This window comes from Anolis sagrei, chromosome 6, assembly GCF_037176765.1.
Source record: "Anolis sagrei isolate rAnoSag1 chromosome 6, rAnoSag1.mat, whole genome shotgun sequence".
Classification (NCBI taxonomy): domain Eukaryota; kingdom Metazoa; phylum Chordata; class Lepidosauria; order Squamata; family Dactyloidae; genus Anolis; species Anolis sagrei.
In genome coordinates this window covers 88,628,333-88,651,683 of record NC_090026.1, presented here as the reverse complement: position 1 = coordinate 88,651,683, position 23,351 = coordinate 88,628,333, and the positions used below count along the sequence as shown (strand labels likewise).

Sequence of the window (23,351 nt, the reverse complement as noted above, 5' to 3'; positions counted from 1 at the left end):
TATGTCTGGTAGTGTTTGACAGCAGACATAAGAGGATAAATCTCAGGAAGGAAATGGATATATTAGTTGCATATCGCTATCCTTTTCTATGTAAGAATGGTACTGCTGGCAGAAGTAGAAGGCAATAGAGAGACAGAAGGCAATGGAGATTTTTATTTTTTAAATTAAAATATTGGGTTTAATTACAGCATTGAACCAAAGCAATACATCCACTAGATCAGCAACAAACTTTCTATATGGAACTCAGTTTGAAAAATTTGGCATTTAAGAATCTCTGTCTCGCTTTCTCAAAAACAATGAAGTATATGAAATCATAATGACAGGTACACCTTGAGTAAAAGACAATTGAATAGTCTGATGTTGGAATTTATAAAGTTTGGAGGACTAGAGATGCATGGAAATATGAAATATGTATCATAATATATATTGTCAGATTGAAATATTTTGAATTTACATATTTGTAACAAATGAACACAAGTGTTGGGAGAAAAGGTTTTTTTATTTAACAGTTAAAAATACTTCAGAAAACTCAAGCATTTTTCTATTTTTCATCTAATTCCTGGACACTAATGACAGAGATCAGGAGCTACACATTTGCACTGAATCGTAAACATTAGCCATGATGGCTTTGGGCAGATCTATTTAGGATCTAGGCAATGTATGACAAATTGACAATGCAGCACTTTACAAATAGTGGAGATGATTTTGACAATAACAAAAAATGAAATGAATTAAATACCAACAACAACATTAAAGAACTCCAGCTCATTAAAATGAAAAATTGAACAGAGATGCTGATGCAGAGGAAAATGGGCAAAAACAATAGAATATAGTTTTATTTTGAACTGAAGTACCCAAGTTTAAACACACACTCTCAGTCAACAACAAAATAAAGAAGAAAGTAAAATAAGTTTGCTAGATTGAAATGAACAAATATTATGCAGAAGTTCTAAATCAGATTCTTAAAGTGGTCCCAAAAAGTATCCTGATAGAAGAACCCCTCAGGCATAATACTGCATGTAACTGGGTAAGATAAAGAACATGAAATAACATTGTATTTCAGTAGCGAGTGAAGCTGCCACACACACTCACACACACACAGAATGTAAGAACCACACTGAACATATTACATACTTCAATGAAATAAAGGAAAGTTCTTTTTTCTAAACAACAGTGCCACTCAGTGGAAATATGATGAAGGGTACACACTGGAAATGACAACACCACAAATGACACTAGTGTAAACCTGGACTCTCCAGTAACAATGTCAACATACCATGAGTTGCTGTAGCAACTGTCCCTTGGAGGGCACTTAGATTCTGGACAGGAGCCGAGACTTGAGCATCATTGCCTGTAACTACATCTCCTAGTAAATAAAGTTAAAAAAGGCTTTACAGTACCAAGAATAAAGTCTTTCAAATTTTGTACAACCAAGAATCGAAAAAGATGTGTTCTGTTGAAAATTCAGTATTTGACATTTGGTTTGCTTTTCTTGATACATCTTCGTAATAGCTGTCTGATCATTCCATTGCACTCCCTTCCTAGCTCGTTTCTCCTATACCTCTGTCTCAGTATTTTTGAATCATTTGTAGGTTTCTGAAAATAATAAAATGCCGTTTTTAACCATAAGAAATTAATTTTTGATCACTGTAAAAGAATGTACCAAAAACATTTAAGGAAAACAATCTTATTTGATTTCGAGTGGCACATGTAAAATACACAAAGAGCTGAGATTGTTAAGCAATTTTTCAAGGGAGTGCCTGGTTAAAAAATATTTCATACTTTGTTGAGCTATTTTTTTCACAATAATACAGATCAATTGCAGTTTTATGCTAGTTTGCGATCAGTCTGTAGGATTACTGTTTGTTGAGTTATGTTTTCATATTAGAAACTAAAAAGATTACACAAAACTTCAAATGGGAAAAGAGTCGGCATTATTAATAATTAAATTATGTACAGTCTTCCAAATACTGAACAAAATAATATCTAAAATGTTATTGTGTCATGGAGATCAACATAATTTTTCTGTTCTCGCTGTTGTCCAACAGCATTGTGGTACAATAAAAAATTAACATTCAGGAGCAAAACAAAACAAAACATCCTTTTTAATTTTATGAGGTCTTTGAATCCTTGTTTTTCCATAAATTCCAATCCAAGGTAAGAACTTTTTTAAAAATGAATTTATATGAACACAATGGGAACAATTGGTGTTAGCTAACACAGTATCTGTAGATTAAGTTTGGAAGTCTAAAATGTGGGATTATCTATCTATTGTTTTAATTTTCTTCTTTTGATTATACTTTTGTTTTGGTCTTCCTTCTCTAGTTTTATTTTATTATATTCTTGACCCTTTCTTGACCTTTCAATGTCACAGATATATAGTTCTCAATTATAGGAGCTGTGCAGCCATTAAACCCCCTTTGTGCTTAAGCATGTGAACCCTAGGTTCACTTGCAAGATAGTAACCCTGTTTTCCTGTTTATGATTATCCATCTCATCACACAAGGGGCTTTTGGCCCCTTGCTCCTCTTCTGGTGCGGAGTCTGCCAAGTGCTATTACATGACACAGGCCATGGTCCCACCACATTCAAGGCCAAAGTGATCACAAGATGCTTCCTCGCCAACAACGAAAGGTAAGTTGTCTTTTGGGTAGCTCCGACAGAGTTACCCACAACTTTAGCCCTTTAGCCCTGTCTGATGGAGGCAAGGACAGGGTGCCTTGTCCCCATATGATGAAGGAAAGAGGGAGGGGTCACCGGGTTGCTGCGAGGCACCTGGTGCACCTTCCATTTTTTTCAGTTTTGATGGTGATTGCCAGTGAAACAGAACTGGGTATGATGAAGTCCTATGACTAAATGTTATATAACCTTTTTATAGCCAAGATCTTCTGTACAACAAACTGTAGATGAGGCAAACCTTGAATAGCGACTGTCTGCATTTTTAAATGTATCCAGTATAATGCTGTTAGGAAAGAACACTATAACTCACACCATTTCCAACATTATAAAGAACTGTAGCAAGTAACAATCCACCTATAATAACTTATATTGTCTATTGTATATATGAAGTACGTTTTCTCCCTGAAATTATATTTGTTACACATCATGCTGGACTGTACATTTTCAGACTTTTGTTGTTGTTTATTCTAGTTGCCTAAGATCTCCTCTAATACAATTTACCACATTTGAAGCTATTTCAAGGCAGATGCACATTTTTCAATTGTCCCCATCTGACTGAGATTTTGGTATAAAATGCTAGCATCAGAATTTCTCAAAGTCTCTAAAAAGAGAAATAGGTTTTACACAACACACAGACCTAGAGATATTGCATTCTAATAAAAACACTTTCCTATGAACCTCAGCAGAAAGACTAATAGCGTATCTCAGCTATGTTCCTCTTTGGTACCAATTCTCTGCTCTGAGTCAGTACTAGTAGTGCAATGAAAAAGCAGTAACCTAATGTCTACAGTTTCATTAAACAGCTCAAACAGAGGTACATTCATGAAACTCTTTTTGAGAATGGGAACTACTCCCTTAGAATAAGAGGCATCTCATATATTTGTGTGTGTGTGTAGGTCTATCTCTTGTATAAACTGACCACAGGTTTTGGGGTCAACATTATAGATTCTTATATAATCCATGGATAAATTGAGGATTATTTTACACACGGGAGAAAGTGCCAGCATTGTTTCAGGGAGCAAATGTCCCTTGGCTGCCATTGCCACTTTCTCATCCAAGTATTTGAAAAGCTAGAAGCAGTACCACAGCTGAGAGATTAGAAGGGGTCCAGTGCTTCTTTAAGGTTCTCTCAGGACAGATCAGTCTCGCAGAATAGGATGGTTCCTTTTTGATAAGAGTTAAAAGTACAGTACTTATACTTTTTTTTAATTGTGTCAGAAGCACCTTGAGGATATACTGCAAGTCACCTCTTGTGTGAGAGAATTGGCCATCTGAAAGGACGTTGCCCAGGGGATGCCTGGATGTGTCACCATCCTGTGGAAGGCTTCTCTCATGTCCCTGCGTGGGAAGCTGAGAAATGGAAGCTCACCCCATCTCACACCGACTTTCAGGTCTTCAGGTCAGCAGTTCAGCCAATACAAGGGTTAAACCCATTGCGCCACTGTGGCTCTTTACTTACACTGATCTGTGGTTAAGTTGATCCATTTTGGGGGGGGGGGGGGTTTCTTTACAAAAAGTTTTAGACTTATCTTAGAAGGAATGCTGGCTACACAGTGTCTTGTTCATTCACTTAGTTTCAATTTATAGTGACAAATTTCAAAGAAAAAAATGTATAAATCCTAAATGGAACTTTAGGCTCATAGCCTTACCACAACTCTGGGTAAATTTAATAGCTAACCCATAAGTTTCTGTTTATTATGAAGATTAAATATACCAATTGATATTCACAGTAAGTTCAAAATAGACAAATACGTCAATACTTTCCTGTACCCCACAGGTTTCAATAAAAAAACAACTAAAACAAACAAATACAGGTAAAATATTTCTTTGCAATATTACTTATGTAGCTGTGAAGAATGAAGGGTTGATGTGGAGAAAGTAGTAGTGAAGATTACATGACTGCAATGACTGCTCAGTTTCTTTATTGGTCCAAAGACAGTAAGTCTAGAGGAACAAGACAGGCAGAGAGACCTAGGGGAAAGAGTATGGAAGTGTGGCTATAAGAAAGTGTAACACAGAAGTCCAAAGAGATAGCAGTGAAGCTTGGAAAAGTTAGTTTTGGCTTACTAATTCTGCATTCCCAGCACTTGGGGATTCTGAGATTTTGTCAGGAATAGTGTGAACGAGGGTTTGCTGAGTGATGGCTCAGCTGTAGAACTAGAGTATAGCCAGAAACAGCAACTCTCAGCCACATTATTATTGAGCTTACTGGCTGAACACAAGGGACTTCTGTTGAGCATGCTGAGGAAGAGTTAGCTGTTCCTGACTTTGTGGAATTAAGGAGAGAAAAATATCAGCTGAGGAGATCCTTGATGCTAGCTGAGAAGAGGGCAAGCAACAGGGATCACCCTGTGAAAGTAGCATTTAAGGGACTGGAGTGTGTTACCTGATGGCTGACTGTAGCTTCAATAGCTATGCCAAGACTGTGGAACGTTGAACTCCTGTGTACTTCTGGAATCTGGACTGCTCTTGGACATGGGCTCTGGTCTTGTGGACTCAGTCTTTTTGCCTGTATTTCTGACAATTGGCTCTTGACCCTGGACTGGACATTCAGCTTTACCTCCTGCTTTTTTCCCTTACTTTGGTACTTCTGTGGATTCATTGGCTAGACCTTGGACTGTTGTATATTCCTGTCTGTGTTTCAAGGTCGGGGTTCCGGACAGATTTGCAGTACAAGCAGTAATGAGTTTCGGTATTGGAAAATAAAGAATAGAACAAGACTAAGTTGGTCATATTGGAATGAAGAGAAAATAAGAAGATAAATAGTGAAAGGAAAATTGAAAAAACAAATGAGTTCAGGTTGACCTGGCCAAAAGCTGAGACATTAAAAAAAATCAAGTTACAGTTGGAGTGGCTATAACCACTCTAAGGTTTCACTTTTTATTGCAGGCTATCATTTAAAAAAGTAGAAATGTCATATATTTACCTTTACTCAGTTGTACTGGAACACTTTCTGATTTCATCATTCTCTGTTGCTGCTGCTGCTGCGGCTGTTGTGGCTGCTGCTGTGGGAGCTCTACTGCATTCCTAATGGGTACCGCAACAGATGAAAAGCTGCCACTGCTACCTACAATTGGCCCAGTAGCACCACCTGTTGTCATAGCTGGAGAAATTAGCTTTCGGCCAAAATTCAATAAGCTACTGGAAACTTTATTTATGTTCAGTGGAGCAACCTTGGCATTGACCCTGCAAAACAGACAAACAATACATATCACTGCTATTACTAGTGTACGTGACATCAGAAAAATGGGCAAAAACATTCAGAATGTATTTGTTAAAAAGTAAAACTGTGAGGAAATGTAATAAGCAATTACATTATTGTTATTTTCGGATTATTGCGACCCTAAGGTGAACTGACCAAGGATTTGTTCAGAGAGGGTTTAATTTTGCCTTCTGAAGCCGAGAGTGTCCAGTACGTTTCCATGGTGGAGTGGGGATTTGAACCCTAGTTTCTAGAACTGCGGCCATTCAAACCAATTTAACAAACATGGCTTTCTTTAAGTTCAGAGCTACTGACAATAGACTTTTTTCAGTTGGTTCCAGAAAAAAGTAATTAGGATGTTTTTAAAAGCTGGATGCTGGCAAAACTATAATTTCTACTGTAATTTCTACCAGAACTCCAAAATACTCCAAATTCCAAAATTGTCCACATGGGTGGCCTAGAAATCCAATATTGTTATATGATTGTATAATGTACACAAGCTTTGTTTCATGCATAACATTATTGACATATTATGTTTAAAATTATCTTCAGGATATGTGTATATGGTGTATATGTATCTGTAAGTACAGGTAGTCCCCGAGTTTCAAATATCCAATGTACAAACTTCTTATAATAAAGAATGGGGATGAGACAGCAGGAAATGAGAGAAATCTACCCTTCAGAAGGGAAATTCACTTCTGAAAGAGTTATCATGGGGAAAGATGTCTCCACTGAAGCTTTATCACTAATTCTTGTTTCCACAACAAGCCAAATTCCCCAAAATCCAATTATTGCTACAGATGGTTGGTGCGTTGGTATTCCTTTGTACGGGGGGGGGGGGGGGGGGGCATTTGCACATGCTTTGTAACATATATTTTTTATTTTTGAAGTTTTAGAGTCCCTTTTGTTGTTTTTTTTTTAGTGGTGGTCACTCCTTGGGTTAGTAGGTGTCTTGTGGCCAAATTTGGTGGCAATTCATCCAGCGATTTTTGAGTTACAATGTCACTAAAAACAAACAGAACATTTTTAGATAGATAGAGAGAGAGAGAGAGAGAGAGATGGCTGGAGATGGAGATACATTTAAAAACCATCTGTTTCAACTTACATACAAATTCAACTTAAAAACAAAGCCACAGAACCTATCTTGTTTGTAACTTGGGGACTGCCTGCATTTTAAAATCTTAAAAAATCCAAAATATGGCATTGTAAAATATATAAAAATAGTTACCGAGTTTTATTCATTAAATCTGCTCCACGCGCTTTGTAGTAATCCAGATTTTGTTGGAACTGGTAAGTCACCGGTCTTGGGTTTCTCTAAAAAAGAGAATATCATAGTAAACAAAATCATGGAAATATGCAGAACAAAGCACTATTTAGTAAAAGATCTAGCTAGATTAAAATTATATGGTAATTTTTGTTTCAAGGCTTAAAACAAGGAATACAAATCCTTGCTTTTCAAATTATCGTAATTAAATTTAATAAATCAATGTGCTCGGTTTGGGAGGAATTATTACTGAGCTTCAGGTTACCAAGTACAACCACTAGATGGTGCATATAACCTTCTCTCTAACAATTAAAACACAAGACTAGTCAAAATGCTAATCTTGAATGAAAAGAGCCATATCAGATAGAGAATTCTCAGAGTTACCCTATTTTCTCTTCAAGAGTCAAAGTGAAACATATATATCATTCAATCCAGTTATTTTAAATAATTTACTTAGATTAATGCTCTTTGAAGGCATCACAAATGCAAGACTTGAAGGGAAAAATGTAAAAAAAAAAAACAATTGACAGAATAATGCATGACCTGCTACATTATGTAATTTTATATAATTTTATATACGGGTAGCTATGTGGCAGAGCCACTAGGAAATTGTGTAGATGTTTTTACAGAAGTTGATGTGAACTGGTGTACAATGCATATTAATGGGTGATGTCCATTGTTGCTAAAGACACACAAACATAACATCATTAATCAGCTTAATCCCATATACTACTGCCATGAGGTCAACATTGAGAAGAAAGAAATACCCATAATAACTGCTTTCAGGCTGCTTCCCACATTTATAGTTTTGAAGAAATCACCAAAATCTTCCAACCAGATAAGTACATAATAAACTATACAATTATATGTATTTTGTAGGAGTACAAAAGAGTTCCAGTGTCCCTGGCACAGAAGCAAAAGAATAACTCTTTCTGTACAATGCGTTTTATGTACTGCTTGGCCCTAATGATAAAATTATTTTAAACTCCATGACCAATAGACATCTCTAAAGAAAATTAATATGTATTTAAACAAGCAGTTTGTTTATTATTTAATGTCAGGACCAGTCTGTATCTATAATAATGACTTAAATTGAAAAGAGGTGTAATATTGTCGAGAGGATGATTCCACTATACTCCTAATAATGCCTCCTACCCATATTGTCATCATTTTATTTGGAGAGGCATTTTGAGATATTCTTCAGGCCCTAAAGAGAAGGCATGAAGAAATTATCCTGTTAATGGTTAGGGTGAAACCATGTGGTATTATCTGCCCAGTCCAAAGTCAAAGAGATGAGCCAAAAAGCCAGTCCAAGAAAGGACAATGCAGAGACAGCATCAAGGATGCAGTAGAGCCAGGAGCCAGGTATTACTAGTAAGCAAGCCAGTTCAATGCAAGGGACTCCACGGTCAAGGTCAAACCACCCAGAGTCAGCAGGACACCAGAATAGAACTATATCAATAAAAAGCTAACTCCATGGCAAGGTCCTATGCTGTAAAATATAACTACAGCAGGCAGTTATAAAAATCTGGCTGACAAAGTCTAAGCCAGTGGTTCTCAACCTTCCTAATGCCGTGACCCCTTAAATACAGTTCCGCAGATTATGGTGACCCCAACCATAACACTATTTTTGTTGCTACTTCATAACTGTAATTTTGCTACTGTTCTCAATCATAATGTAAATATCTGATATGCAGGATGGGTTTTAATTCACTGGACCAAATTTGGCACAAATACCCGATATGCGCAAATTTGAATACTGGTAGGATTGGGGGGGGGGGGGGGGGAGGATTGGTTTTGTCATTTGTGGTTGTAGTTGTTGGGATTTATAGTTCATCTGCAATCAAAAAGCATTCTGAACTCCACCTATGATGGAATTGAGCCAAACTTGGCATACAGACCTCCCATGACAAACAGAAAATACTGGATGGGTTTGGTGGGCATTGACCTTGAGTTTTGGAGTTGCAGTTCCCCTACATCCAGAAAGCACTGTGGACTCAAACAATGATGAATCTGGACCAAATTTGGCATGAATACTCAATATGCCCGAATGTGAACATTGGTGGAGATTGGGAAAAATTTACTTGACATTTGGGAGTTGTAGTTGCTGGGATTTATAGTTCACCTACAATCAAAGAGCACTGAGCCCCACCAGTGATAGAATTGGGCCAAACTTCCCACACAGAACTCCCATGACCAACGGAAAATACTGTGTTTTCTAAAGGTCTTTGATGACCCCTCTGACACCCCCTCGCAACCCCCCCAGGAGTCCCAACCCCCAGGCTGAGAAATACTGGTTTAAGCAGAATTTTGATATTGCTCTTAGCTATTTGGCAATTAAGGTTTTTTTTGTTGCTGTTGTTTGAGCCTATTAGGCAGATGCAAGTTACTCAGGTATAACCTTTGGCTTATTCCGTGGCAGGTACACTGCTGGTAGGAAACTCTTATAGAAATCACAATATCAGTTTTAAAGAAACTGCACTGGCTGCCAATACACTTTTTGTCGAGTGGAATGTGCCAAAGGTGATATTTAAAACCCTAGAATGCTTGCGACCTTGACATGTGAAGGTGAACCTCTTTCTATATATTCTTACCCAAAAGATTAGTCTAGGAGGCCCATCTCTTTTGTCTTTTATTTACTTTATATTGGGACAAAGCGGCCTCTTCCTTTGTCTTCTATCAATGCAGCACTACCTGATGTTGAAGCAAGATGCCTTGTGTAGTGCACCATTTTCTCCTGAGAGACTCAAAGCTGATTTCATTTTTATGTCAATTTAAAATTTAGGTCTTCAAATAAGTGCCTGGGGTCTATTCATCATGGTTTCACTGTGAGCAACCTAGTTATAGATTTCTGTATATTTTGGTCTTCATTATTTCCTTTTAGTTGGTTAACATTATTGAAGTTTGTTTCATTTTCTGTACCCTGCCATGCAATCAACAGAAAAAGTATGGGATGTAAATTGCTTAATAATAGTAATAGTAACAGCAGCAGCAGTGGCAGTAATAATAAAGGTAAAGGTTTCCCCTTGACATTAAGTCTAATTGTGTCCGACTTTGGGGGTTGGTGCTCATCTCCATTTCTAAGCCAAAGAGCTGGTGTTGCCTGTAGACATCTCCAAGGTCATGTGGCCAGCATGACTGCATGGAGCGCTGCTACCTTCCCACCGGAGCAGATTTAGATCCAAAGAAAAATGTTAATGATACCAAAGACATTTCTGTAAATACATGTTCAGTGGTGATCCAATTTACATCCCTTTGCATGGTGTTGTGGAGTGCCAATTTAGGAAATTTTGGAGGGATAAAAGGAGATTAGTAAGCCAGTGTGGTGTTGTGGTTTAAGTGTTGGACAAGGATTCCAGGAACTAGTGTTCGAATCCCTGCTCTGCTGTGGAAACCCATTGAAGGACATCTCTGAAACATTCTATTCTTTTCCAAGGTCCTAAAGAGTTTAGAATGTAGTAATCTAGGTATACAGAAACTTCTTTATCTTTATGATAATATCGTATAATGTTGAAATTGCCTTATTTTGAGATCCATTCAGTTACTCTACCAATCTCCGCCAGGAGATTAGTTAAATGGATTCTCTTTTAGTTTCAGCAGGACAAATACTGTAAACACTTAAGTAAAAGAGAGTTGGCAAGTTCTTTGTAAACCATCGAAAATGGTAATGTGCCATATAACAGTTAAGCTTCATAATAAGTCACAGTGATAAGGTTAGCACAGTCTTATACAAATAAGAATACCCAAAGATGAAAATTACTTTGCTTATGTCGCTGTATTAGAATTTTATTTGCTATAGGGTAAAACAGATTTACAAAATTCACAGTTAACTTAAAACAATAGTTTAAAACCTTTTATTCCTAGGCTTGACTGCCTTCAGGAAGAAAAGAACATCTGGTTATTTAAGGAACACAATATGTTCACATTTTCTATGACTTTTGTTTCTAATTGAGTTTTTAATTTTTCTTTATTTGAACAAATCTAGTTAGAACTGTTTTTTAATCGCTTTATATTTTTCGATTGCCATCCCTATGTATCTATTTTCCATCTGAAAGCGTCTGCTTTGAAAATTAACGGCACTTCTCATTGGTGGGGGCGCACACACACAAAAACAACTGCGGGATAGTAAAAATATAGCAAACACCTAATCTAGGTACTTTGGTGAGAAAAACACAATTTCTTACAAAACATACAAACACATTCTGTATACTGTCATTTTCATATCACTGTAACATTCAGAGGTATACTTTCATTGTAGATATATACATCTAAACTGCACAGAGTATATAGATTTGGAATATATTGCCATTTAGCAAATTAAAATTTAGGGGATATCCTTCATAAGAAAATTTCATATAAAAGGGACTGGGCTGGATCTAGACTTAATCATATACTTTGAACAAATTTGTTTATGTGAATGGCATGCACGTTAGTCACAGCCACTTCAAATACTGTTTATTTAAATGGGTCTACTCTAGTCTGACTAAGACTACATCAAACCCATAGAGGTTAGCATTGTTGATGCTGTTTCCCCAGTCTCTTTTAGTGACAGCACCTTTGAAATGTTGCAAAAGAAAATAATGTATTTATTACAACCTTCTTTAGAAGATCAAAAAGAAAGTCAAACTAAGCTAAAGAACTTTAGTAAAAACTATTATGTCGGGCAATATATTTAGAATGATCAAATCAGGCATTTTACACCTGTTCTACATAAATCACTCAAAAACTGCATGCAAATACTTTGAGAATTATATTATGCATGAAGCTGAGAATGCTGGAGGCTTAACTCAAAACCTGGTATTTTAATTTTTGCAGAATCTGAGATACTTCTTTTATTTTTAGAGCTCAAGATGTATTGATTTCACTTATTCCCTGCTTATCCTCTGAGAAGATCAGAGGAAATTGTCAGTGTTTCCCAGGCATCAAGACAGTTTTCAGGGTAAAATACTGTATAATTCTATTTTTTTAAAAAAATCTTCCAGTTAGTATACCAGCTGAAAGGGACCAAATATGTATTTGATTTCAGTACAATGGAAGTTATGATTTTATTGATTGACCATCTTGTAGAGAAAGAAGAAAATTCGGTAATCAGCTGCATGAAAAACAGTTATGCAGAGGAAAAGGACAAGGAGTAGCAGTGATGGTGACTTGTACTGATGGAATCTATGGATCAAGGTTGCATGGCTAATCTTCTTTCTGTGGATTGAAAATGTCTCCTAAAGAAATGTTTTCCAAAGTTGTAAATACTGTGAATGTGTGAAAATTGGAGTTCAACTGTTTTATAAATGTAACAATATGAAAAGATATCTGAAAATAAACCAAGAACTATTTTCTTAACCACATCTAACTGATAGTATACTCAGTAAATCCTACTTCTAAGTATGCATAGATTGTTCCCTTTATACATTTCTGAATATATTCTAGAAATACTCATTCAGTTATAATAATTACAATTATAGATAGTCCTGTGATACAAACATCCTGTGATACAAATTTATTTATTTATTTGCAGCATTTCTATACTGCACTTCTCACCCTTGGGAGGAATCAAACCAGTTTACACAGAAATAGTGGCAAAATGAAATGCCTTACAGGCATACACCAAATTATAATCAACACCATAACAAAGTATAAAATCAATGCGACTCATAGTTAAGGATGGGGGTGAAACAACAAGAAGTGAGAAAATTCTACCCCTAGGGAAGGGAAATTCACTCCTGGAAGAGTTATCATTGGGGGAAAATGTGCCTCCACTGAAGATTTATCACCAATCCTTGTTTTCACAACAAGCCAAAGTTTAAAAATTCAATTATCACAGAGACAGAAAGTGAGATGAAATTTTCTAAACAGGAGCACAGAAGGCAAAACAAACACCACAGGGGTGTTGACCCTTCCATAGGCTACCAAATCTTTTAAAAAATGGCTGGAGTTACACTTTAAAAATGTACTTACATATAAATTCAGCTTCAGAACAAACCTACAGAACCTATCTTCTATTGTTGGAAACTGATTTGAGTCCCCCCAGGGGTGAGAAAAGTGGTATATAAATAAATAAATAAAATAAAATACCTTGTTTGTAACTTGGGGGCTGCCTCATTACAATTTCCTAAAGATATACTAATTTTGTAGAAAACAGATTGTTCATATATGAGCTATTTTTCACGAATACAATTAAAACATTACTTTCATGCTTGCATGTTGTATAAGAGTAGTGGTATCATTGCAGGACAGGCTGGAAATACCTTTAGTCAATACTAAACAATCAGTAACTCAAACTCTGATATGGTACCTGACTAGAGTAGACCCAAGTAATCTAGAGAACGTACCTATGTATTGACTCATCATTCAACAATTGATTCAATGGTGTTATTCTAGTTCAGACTAACTTAACAGGATGCCTGGTAAAATAAGAAACTTCTTTGGACTCTTGCTTCTATAGCCTCTCATATAAAATAATCACTGGGGAAGTCTAAAGTTCAACTCCAGAAATGTAACTTCTATAAGCTCTGGGGTGTTGTTTTTTTTATAGACCAAAAAGATATACATATACAAAGAAGAAACCAATACTGAAAAAAATAACTTCAATATTGTTTCTCTTTTTGACTGCACCACCAAAGTACCATAATGATATTGGGCAATTTATCTCTGTTTGCTGCTGCAGTTACTCTTTCAACTTTAACAAGTAGAAATATTTTGACAAAATTTAAGTCATATAACTTTGAACAGTTCTGAGATCTCTCTCTCTCTCATTTATATGCTGCCTTTCCACCAGAGTGGCAGAAAGTAGCTCAAAAATAATAAGTAAAACCTGACTATCAAATGTTAAACACAATGAAAAATAATCACATTAAAACCATGGATTATAAACAGTTTATTCATTCAAAAAACACACAAAAGTGAAAGTGGTTACTCATTAAAGGTCTTTGTCTGCCAGTGAAAAGAGAGCAGGGAGGGTACATATGTGAAAGAGAATTCCATAAGGTAGGAGCAGCTACTGAGAAGGCTCTGTGTTCTACTTTATCATCACAAACAAATCTGTGATGGCAGAATGACCAACAGAAGCTGTCACCCAAAGATGTAAAGACTCTGGCAGGTTTATATATGGAGATAAAACTTTTGGAGTGTCTGCCCCTAAATCATATAATGCTGAATAGATCAAGAGCAGGACTTAGTATTGTTCCTCGAAACAGTCCCAGAAGCCAGTGGAGCTATTTCAACAAGTAGGTTACATGCTCCCTGTCACTGGTCCCAATCAGCATTCTGAACCAGTTTGAAGTTTCCAAACAGTTTCCAAAAGCAGTCTCATGCACAGTGTTTGATTAGTCTAAACAAGATAAAGGAAACCATGTTTTAACATAGCCAGATCTGACTTCTCGAGGAATGGGTGCAGCTCACACACTATTATTAACTGTAAATGCACTTCTGGCCACCACTGAAATCTGGTCATCCAGCTCAGGGGGAACCCAGAACATCCAAGCTAGGAATTCTAGCATGCTAATACACTAGGATCCTGGGTTGATATAGTCCCAAACTATATTTTGCTTTACATATTTGAAGATATGACCTGCTCTCTTCTATTATCGATTTTACAGCAATCCTAAATGAGTCTTTATGATGCTTCATTTTTGTTTCTTTAATTTGAGCCAAGTATCTTACTGGCCAAAGACTCAGGTACTGGATAGAGCTCGAACAATGCTCAATACCCAATATATGAAATACACTTGGCCGTCCACGTTTGTAAATTTCACTTTTGCAAACTAGATTGTTTGTGGATTTCTCTAGGAATCTCTAGGTCCTCCAGCATGTCTCTGTGGTCAATTTCCACCAGTGAGTTGCACTGGAGGACCTAAAGATTCCTAGAGAGAACACTTACGTTAGCATTTGTAGATACTCTAGTGTGGTTCTATGGTCAGTTTCCAGCAGACATTGACCAGAATTGTGCTGGAGGACCTAGAAATTCCTAGAGATGTTGTCCCCAGTTAAAAAAGAGCTTTGAGAGTCCTACACCCCTAAACCCAGTGGGTGTGGAGGGCTGACTATATATGAAGTTTGTCCAATGGTGATTTTGCACTAGTAGAATGTACTCCTATTTATTAAAGGCACCTTAGATTTAGTCTACTATCTGCCTTTAATGACAATACCATACTGTTATGAAGAATCATCCAGTCCTCTTAAGTTGCTTTACACATGCTGTAGAGGTGAGTGATGGCTAGTAGACAGCAGTGAAAATCAAGTGCCCTGCCCTGATTTTTTGGAAGTGCTTTCTATAAGTGTCCCGTAAATAATTCAAAGTCTCTACCAAGCTTGGATATGACTTGGCCATTATCAATGAAGCCACTTAAGAAGCAATCATCATCGTACATAATCTTGGAGATCTGTTTGCAAAATAGGAATAGCTCATGAGGCTGGATCATTCTCTCAATGTAAAAGAAAGGAAGAAGAAAAATGAAGAAAGAGCCCTTTTTTTGGAGATACAAAACAGATTGTGCAAAAGGCATTACAATAGTAAAGCAGAGTGAAGGAATAGTAGTAAAATACAAAACAGTGACATCCATGGAGAATAGTTATGCTAGCTTTGCAGTCTGCAATTTTATATTCCCTTCAAGAAGTGCTACCATTGCTGAAAACCAACAACCTTTGTGCTATCATAGATTATGTCATGCGAGCAATTAACAATAGTTGTGTAGTCCCCATTAATAGCTGGAAAGGCTGTAAGTAACTAACCCACAACCATTGCTTTAACACCTGAAAGTGGGAATAAAGAGCAAGAATCTATATGGAAAAATGGCATGTATATACAAGTTTGAATTTTAGCATCTTTCATTTTAGAACTGCATTGACTGCTTTATTGGACACCTTCACGATAATTTTGTCCACTGATAACTCTCCCCTTTACTCATTACTAATCGGAAATATAATCTTTAAGGTTTTAATAACATTTGGGAATTTGCACTATTTCAGAGATTTTCACATTTGGCATATACTTGTATTAGTATTAGTATTTCTATTAGTATGACGTACCTTTGGATCTCTGAGAAAAAGAGCTCTCAAGATCAATGAATGAACATCTCCAATAGGTGGGTAATGCATCAGAAGTCCCAAGCAGGTCTGATAATTACTTGATATCACTAAAAATAAAAGGGAAAATGGTTGCTTTTCTTCTTACACAGTTTAACAAGAAAGTTACAATTTCACATGAAAGTTATAGTTTTAGCTAAGGTTTGCATTAATATGGGAATGCAGATTTGGGTCAGATTATGTTGTATCTTAAGCCACTTTATAAAAAGATTATGTAAAGTTTTGCATGCTCTTGCCACTCATATTTCATTATATATTGTAATGCTTTGATTTCTATTTTCTAGCTTGAACTAAATACCGTTGTTTCTTTTGATGATATTATTATTATTATTATTATTATTATTATTATTATTATTATATTTATTTATACCACATTATATTTATTTATACCCGAAGGGGACTCAAAGCAGATTAACATAAAAACGTTAGCACAGCATTTAAAATATACAAATATTAAAACAGAATTAAATATAAATAGTATTAACATTTTCAGTTTAAACCATTCAAACATATTTGATGCATATTCGAAGCTAAAACCACAGCAACTTCTGAACTAATCTTAAAAACCATATTTAAAGCCTGCCTGAATAGAAACGTTTTAGCCTGCTGCTGGAAGGAAAGCTGGGGCTGGGGGGAGGGGAAATTCTGGCTTCTCTGGGCAGGGAGTTCCAGAGTTGCAGGGCAGCCACTGAGAAGGCCTTCTCTCTCGTTCCCAACAACCGAGCTTGTAATGGAGGTGGGACCGAGAGAAGGACCTCTCCTGAAGATCTCAGGGCTTGGGCAGATTCGTACAAGGGGATATGGTCAGCTAAATAGCCTGGACCTGAACAGTCTATGGCAGTTGTTCTCAACCTGGGGTCCCCAGATGTTTTTGGCCTACAACTCCCAGAAATCCCAGCCAGTTTACCAGCTGTTAGGATTTCTGGGAGTTGTAGGCCAAAAACATCTGGGGACCCCAGGTTGAGAACCACTGGTCTATGGTATGTTGGAAATAAATATGAGTTAAATTAAACCAACCACTTCAGGCAGGACTATGTAAATGATTTCATTTCTTACAGCACGATCTGGCAATCTAACTGTTGGAGCTGTTACGAGCAGTATATATTAATCATTTTTACAGTTTTCATCATATCTGCATAGGTAGTAATAGTGAATACATTTTAGTACAACTCTACCGTTTTGGGAACTTCTGTTTCAGAAATATCCTTTTCATTAATTAAAAACCTTGGTGAGAAACATTCTTTGAGCACAGGCAAAAATCACTGTGATTAAATGAAATCTTAAATATATTGACTGTTTTATAGCCTTAGAGACATACTAGGCTGATTTTTTCCCCTTTCATGTAAGTCAACCCCATCTCTTTCAGTACCTTTCCATCTCTCCCCAAAGAGGTTTATGAGGAAAAGATGCAGGACTGGGCAAAATGAATAATTATAATCTGTGTAGGAGCTACTTTATCATCTTCATTTCCGTTGCTGATCCGACAGCTTGTAATTTTATACATCTGCTTTCATTTGTAAAACACTCACTTATCCTACTCATTCTTTATCTGTTCTGCCTGTTTCTTTTCCGTTCCTTTTGTTTTTCTTGCTCATGTTCAGATACCTGTTTTTTCCTTCTCCTTGAAGTTAGCATAATGAATGTAATACAATAGCATCAGTCAAGAGTTCTTTCTGCTGAGTATAATAGATGGACTGCCTATTATATAAAACCAATCAAATCAAGTGTAACACACTACAAGGCAGTTATGATAAGAATCCTTTATACATTGTTAAAATAAATAATAATGCTGGATGTAGTTCACTTTCTCTAAATGGGTTTTGTGAAAAAAAGCCCACTTGATGTATTTTCTTCATCATTCCAATGGAAAACAATTTTTTAGTCTTTCTTATTTGTTTCTGCTGTGGAAATGAAGCAAAACTAATTTTATTTTTAAATATTATTTTAGTGAGTGGATTTCATTCAATGATAAAAACTAAACCTCCATTTGGAGGCACTTGCAGTTTTAAATTTTATAAAACAGCAACCATCTCATGTACCCCAAATCATTAAATAATTCTAAAGTGGAGGGGGGAGCTAAACAACTGTTCTACGGTTGGTATTACAGCAATATTAGGACCAAAGCATTTTATACATACTGTAGTAAGGACACGTAGAATACAATCCTGTGAATATTTACTTTCAAGTAAGATCAACTGTGGTAATGTAATGGCAAAAATTAATTTGGGTAGAGTATTAGATCCAAAGATTAAGATAGATTTGTCAGTTTATAAAATCTAATTCTTAATTTTATAGCAAACCTGTTGTTGCTGTGTCTTCAAGTCATTTATAAGTTGTAGTGACCCTAAGGTGAAGTTTTCTTGGCAAGTTTTCTTGTTCAGAGGGAGTTTTTTTCCCATTGCTTTCCTTTGAGACTGAGATAATGTGACTTGCTCAATGATGCATTTTCATGGATGAATATGGATTTGAATCCTATTCTCCAAAGTCACAGTCCAACATTCAAACCACTATACCATGCTGTCTCAAATTCATTTCCAAACATCACATAATGCTTTTATGGCAACCAGATAATAGTGGACATTTTATGCTAGTGTGCTGCCCTCATAGAATGCTCTTTTCTTGGCTATTCCTGAAGTATCTTATGTCAGGTATTTTGTATGTTGCTTCACTTATGCCATTCCGAGCACAAGATGTTGAACCTGTCAATTACCAATAAGTTGAGAGGAATTAGTCATATTCAAACTATAGTTTGTATTCGACTTTTGTGGGGTTAGGGGCACAGCCTCCTCGCAAAAGAGCCAAAATGGACAAAAGGGGTGGTGAGGGGACAGGAAAGTGGGATACCTGATGTGGACCCAGTGGGCTCCCTTGCCCCTGCCTTTTTTCTTTGTCCTCCCACTCATCCCCCTCCTTTTCTTTGCCTGCTCGCTTACTCCTCCCAGCTTTCTCTGCTTGCTTGCCTCCTGTCTTATTCTCGCATGCATGGAGATTGCAGGTGCAGCAGAAGTAAGGATCCAGCATGGTATGCAGGACAAGTTGCAGAACTGTGCTGCTCTCCTCGACCTCCCACCACCCTCTCTTGCTAACCAGGCCACAGAGGCTGACACCACTCCACAGGGGACTTTTCTTTCTGGGTAGGCATGCAAATCTGGCCTATGTCATTCCTCCACCACAGTCTTTCCATCATCCTCTGTTTCATCAGGGTTGCCTGGATGAAATAGAGAGCCCTGCTCCTCCTCCTCCTCCCATTGTTGCATGCTATGTGCATTTCACCTGGACAAAGGGGAAGGGGTGAGGCTAATTGCTTACTGTCCGATTGCTTGCTGCCTACCTACACCTGAGTGTCCAATTTCTCCATGCCTTTCTCTGTCCCTCTATTCCTGCTATTGTTTTGCATCATTTTTAAAAAGGGATTTGTAAGCCTCATTGTGCATTCATAGTCTCTTGAGACTTTCAGATCCTATTAATTGGCCCAGGGAATCAGCAGAGGTGACAGCAAATAATATGCAAATAATCAAATTCATGAAAGTGGAGGGCTAGCTGTATTTCTAGTTCTTAGAGTCATTTAAATCCTCAAATGACAAGTGGTACACTTGTAGCATATTTTGGTTTTATGTGAAGCCATGTATTCAACTTTTTAAAACTGGCATGACAGATGTTTGCATGGAGAGTATATTTTGCTTTTATTTAAATATACAATATTTTTCTTTACATTACCAGATACCAGTTTCCACATTAGATAGTTCCTGTATTCAGTATGTTTGTCAGTACTATCTGAATAAATAATGTGTTACTGTTCATTCTGGAGACCAAACTAAAGTTTCTGTTTGCCAGGTTTGGCAAACAGAATATCTTTTGATCTTTTTCATAGGGAAGGGGCAACTCTGACTATGAAAGAGAACCAATTGCAAAAAAAGTTTATTTCTCTGAAGAGAACAAAACCAGAGCCATTGCCTGCATTGTGAAGACTAAGCAAGCATACAAGGAGCAACTCTTTCATCAATACCTAAAATGAAAGCCAAAAGAGAAGACTGCCAGATGTTAAACCTTTCTCAGCATGAAAAAATACTGATAATATTAAACCTAGAAATTTCCTTCCCTCGAGAATAATGCGGCTTGTAGCCTGTCGTCATGAAAACTGCTTTCTTCTAAATTGGGGGGGGGGGGGCAGTGACAGTAATATTCTCAGTGCATAAGATGATGACAAGCACACCTTTACAGAACACTTTCTTCTATTTCTATCTCATCTTCAAGGCTGAAGAAGTGAGCCTTCATGAATTCAGATTGTATGTCATAAGATCATAATAAAGAGAAGTTGATAGATTAAGTCATAAAAGTCATTTCCCATTTATAGCAATTATTTGAAGATAAAGGCAACCTCCCAAAAATGTAGCTTTTAACTTTGTATGATTAAACAACTCTTTCTACTTATTTAAACAACAAAGTTTGTTCAGAGGAAAAAAGATACTTACATGATGGGCGAGTAATTATATTTCCAAAAAGTTGAAAGCATCATGACAAAAATGGTGGAGTTGGGGGATGAATTAAGATAAAAACCTGAAAGTCCAGAATGACTAATTTGGAATGACTAGCACATCTGGGCTCGAGGGACATGGCATATGACATCATTTGCAAACTCCAGTCCATACATAATTTAAAAATAAAGCAGTTTAAGAGGGGAATTAAGGCATTTAAGAACTCTCACATGCCAAAAGTATGGCAACTATAAGCTGAAGCACCTGCCTTAACTCTTGTACCATATGTTACTTGATTCCAATTCAACTGAGCTTTCAGCCAGGATATGACACTGAGACTGCTGTGGTTGCATTAATACATGACCTACAACAGGAAATGAATGCAAGGAGCATAGCCTAATGAATGCTCTTGGATCTCTTGATGGCTTTTGATGTCATCAGTCATGGCATCCTTCTGGACTGCTTAGCTGGAATATGCACTGAGGTCTCTACCGTATACTGATCTTTTGTATTAGACCAATCTCAAAAAGTCGTGTTTTGGTGTCCTTGTTTGACTTCAAGGTCTTTGGTATATTCTGTCTTCCACATTATTTCAACATCTATATAAAACCACCAAAGGAGATAATTTGGAGTTTTAGAGTGAAATGTTATCAATATGCTGATGCCACCTAGCTCTTTTGGTCCTTGTCACTTAACAACAAGGAAGCAATCTATTTCTAACTCATCTTCAAGGCAGAAGAAAGAAAATGTAATGAATTCAAATTGTATGTTGTAAAATTAGAGCAAGGAGAAGCTGATAAATTAAGTCATTTTCCATTCACAGGAGTTATTTGAAAGAGAAAGGTAGATGCCCAGAAATTTAGTTTTTGTATTTTTATCATTAAGTAATGTGTTCTGCTTTATTTTAACACCCAAGTTCTTTCTGAGGAAAAAGATATTTGAAATATTTAAAATATTGCCTTCCTAGATCTCTTGGTGTATCTTTCCAGATTACCTAACACAGTTGGGAATGGACAGTTGGCTGGGGTTCTTAATAGATTGGAGAAGGGTGAACAACCTGAAATTAAGCTCTGAAAGGATGTTGCTGGTGGTCAAATATAAAGTGGTTTGGTGATTGGGAATCAGTCCCATCCTTCTCAAGCCCTGAGCGGGGACTCAGGGCGGCTTACATCTGGCAGCAATTTGATGCCAATACACACAACAAAACAATATAACACAAATTTGACAATAATTAAAACAATACGTTATAAATACCCAATTAAAACATTTCTAACAGCAATATAACCACATCCAAGCATACGAATCTGCTTTGATACATTCCCTTGGCCCTTTGGTTTTTTAAAATCCAAATTCTTCCCCACTGCAGGACTCTACACTGTAATTGCCACCTATCTATAAATTACTTTCATGTTAAGCTTTTTTGTTTGGGTTGGAGGGAATACGGGACACTCAAGACTGAGAACAGGTGGGGACAGGGGAAAATAACAGTTGCACCATTAAGTGAATTCAGGTCAAAGTGAAGTCTTTTATGATTAAATAAATATTATTAAATTGCAGAATGCTATTTATTAAAGAGGCTCTGCCTTCAAAGGCTAATGGATTCTGTGAGATTCTAGAAGGCTTTAGAAGATTCTATGGCTGGCATCACCAATGGTCTTGTTGAATCCCTGGTCAATACATGGAATCAAAATCTAATGATGAATATTGACACGATTGCTCCCAAATGTCTTCTCCAACCTGTTACAAATCAGGTTCCATAGTATACAGGGACCCTCAGGGAAATGAAACAGATGGCAAAAACTCAACTTCTTTGTGACACGACATGATATAGAAGACATCTCCACCCTAGCAGTAGATACACCACATCTGAAGAAGCTTTCCCTGGATCCCCTGAACCTTAAAAGTCTTTAAGCTTCCCTTTTCAGGCAAGGTTATTGAAAAGACAGATGCCCTCCAACGGTCTGACATGACAGCCATTTCCTTGACACACTGCAACCATTGAGATTGCTATGGTTGCCTTACTGGATGATCTCAGTCTTAACACTGACAATGGGTGTGTCCCTGTAGGTGCTTCTAGACCTTTCAGTGGCTTCCAATGCTATCAACCATGGTATCTTTCTGGAACACCTGGAGGGTGTTGCAGGCACTGTGCTGCAATGGTTCTGGTTGTTTCTCTCAGGCAGATTCCAGATGGTAGTGCTTAGAGATGCCTACTCCTCAAAAAAGGAGCTGTTATGTGGCATCCAACAATGCCTTTTCTATCCCCAATGCTTAACATTTATATGAAACCACTGGGAGAGATCATCTGGAGACATGGGGCAAAATGTTATCATTATGTTGATGATACTCAAATATATTCTGCATGGTTTCAAAAACAGCCACAGCTAAGAATAGTGTATCTCCTCTGAATAAATGCCTGGAGGAGTTAATGGGCTGGATGAGGAAAAACAAATTGAAACTGAATCCAGATAAGACGGAGGTGCTTGCTGTCAAGGGTCCTAACACAGGGATGGAGATATGTTAACCAGTTCTGGATGCGGTTTAATTAAGAGATCTATACTGTAATGTTCAGGGAGCTGAACTGTTATTTTTACCACTCTGCTTATAATGAGTGAAGTTGCATATAAGGGCTGTGCTGGAATCAGGCTGGATGT

General features: G+C 37.0%; 1 protein-coding gene across 7 annotated transcripts in view; it reads right to left on the bottom strand.

Moving 5' to 3' along the window:
- Nucleotides 1-23,351, bottom strand: part of TBC1D5 (TBC1 domain family member 5) — a 299,834-nt gene that overhangs the window by 34,609 nt on the left and 241,874 nt on the right. For 6 of the 7 annotated variants that reach the window (XM_060781976.2, XM_060781971.2, XM_060781970.2 and 3 more), the window contains 4 exons: nt 16,166-16,272; nt 7,109-7,194; nt 5,605-5,864; nt 1,277-1,366 (listed from right to left, as the gene is read on the bottom strand). In XM_060781976.2, coding sequence (XP_060637959.2) covers nt 1,277-1,366; nt 5,605-5,864; nt 7,109-7,194; nt 16,166-16,272 — 543 coding nt within the window. The remainder of the gene's footprint in view (nt 1-1,276; nt 1,367-5,604; nt 5,865-7,108; nt 7,195-16,165; nt 16,273-23,351) is intronic. The other variant, XM_060781975.2, reaches the window with a different exon arrangement.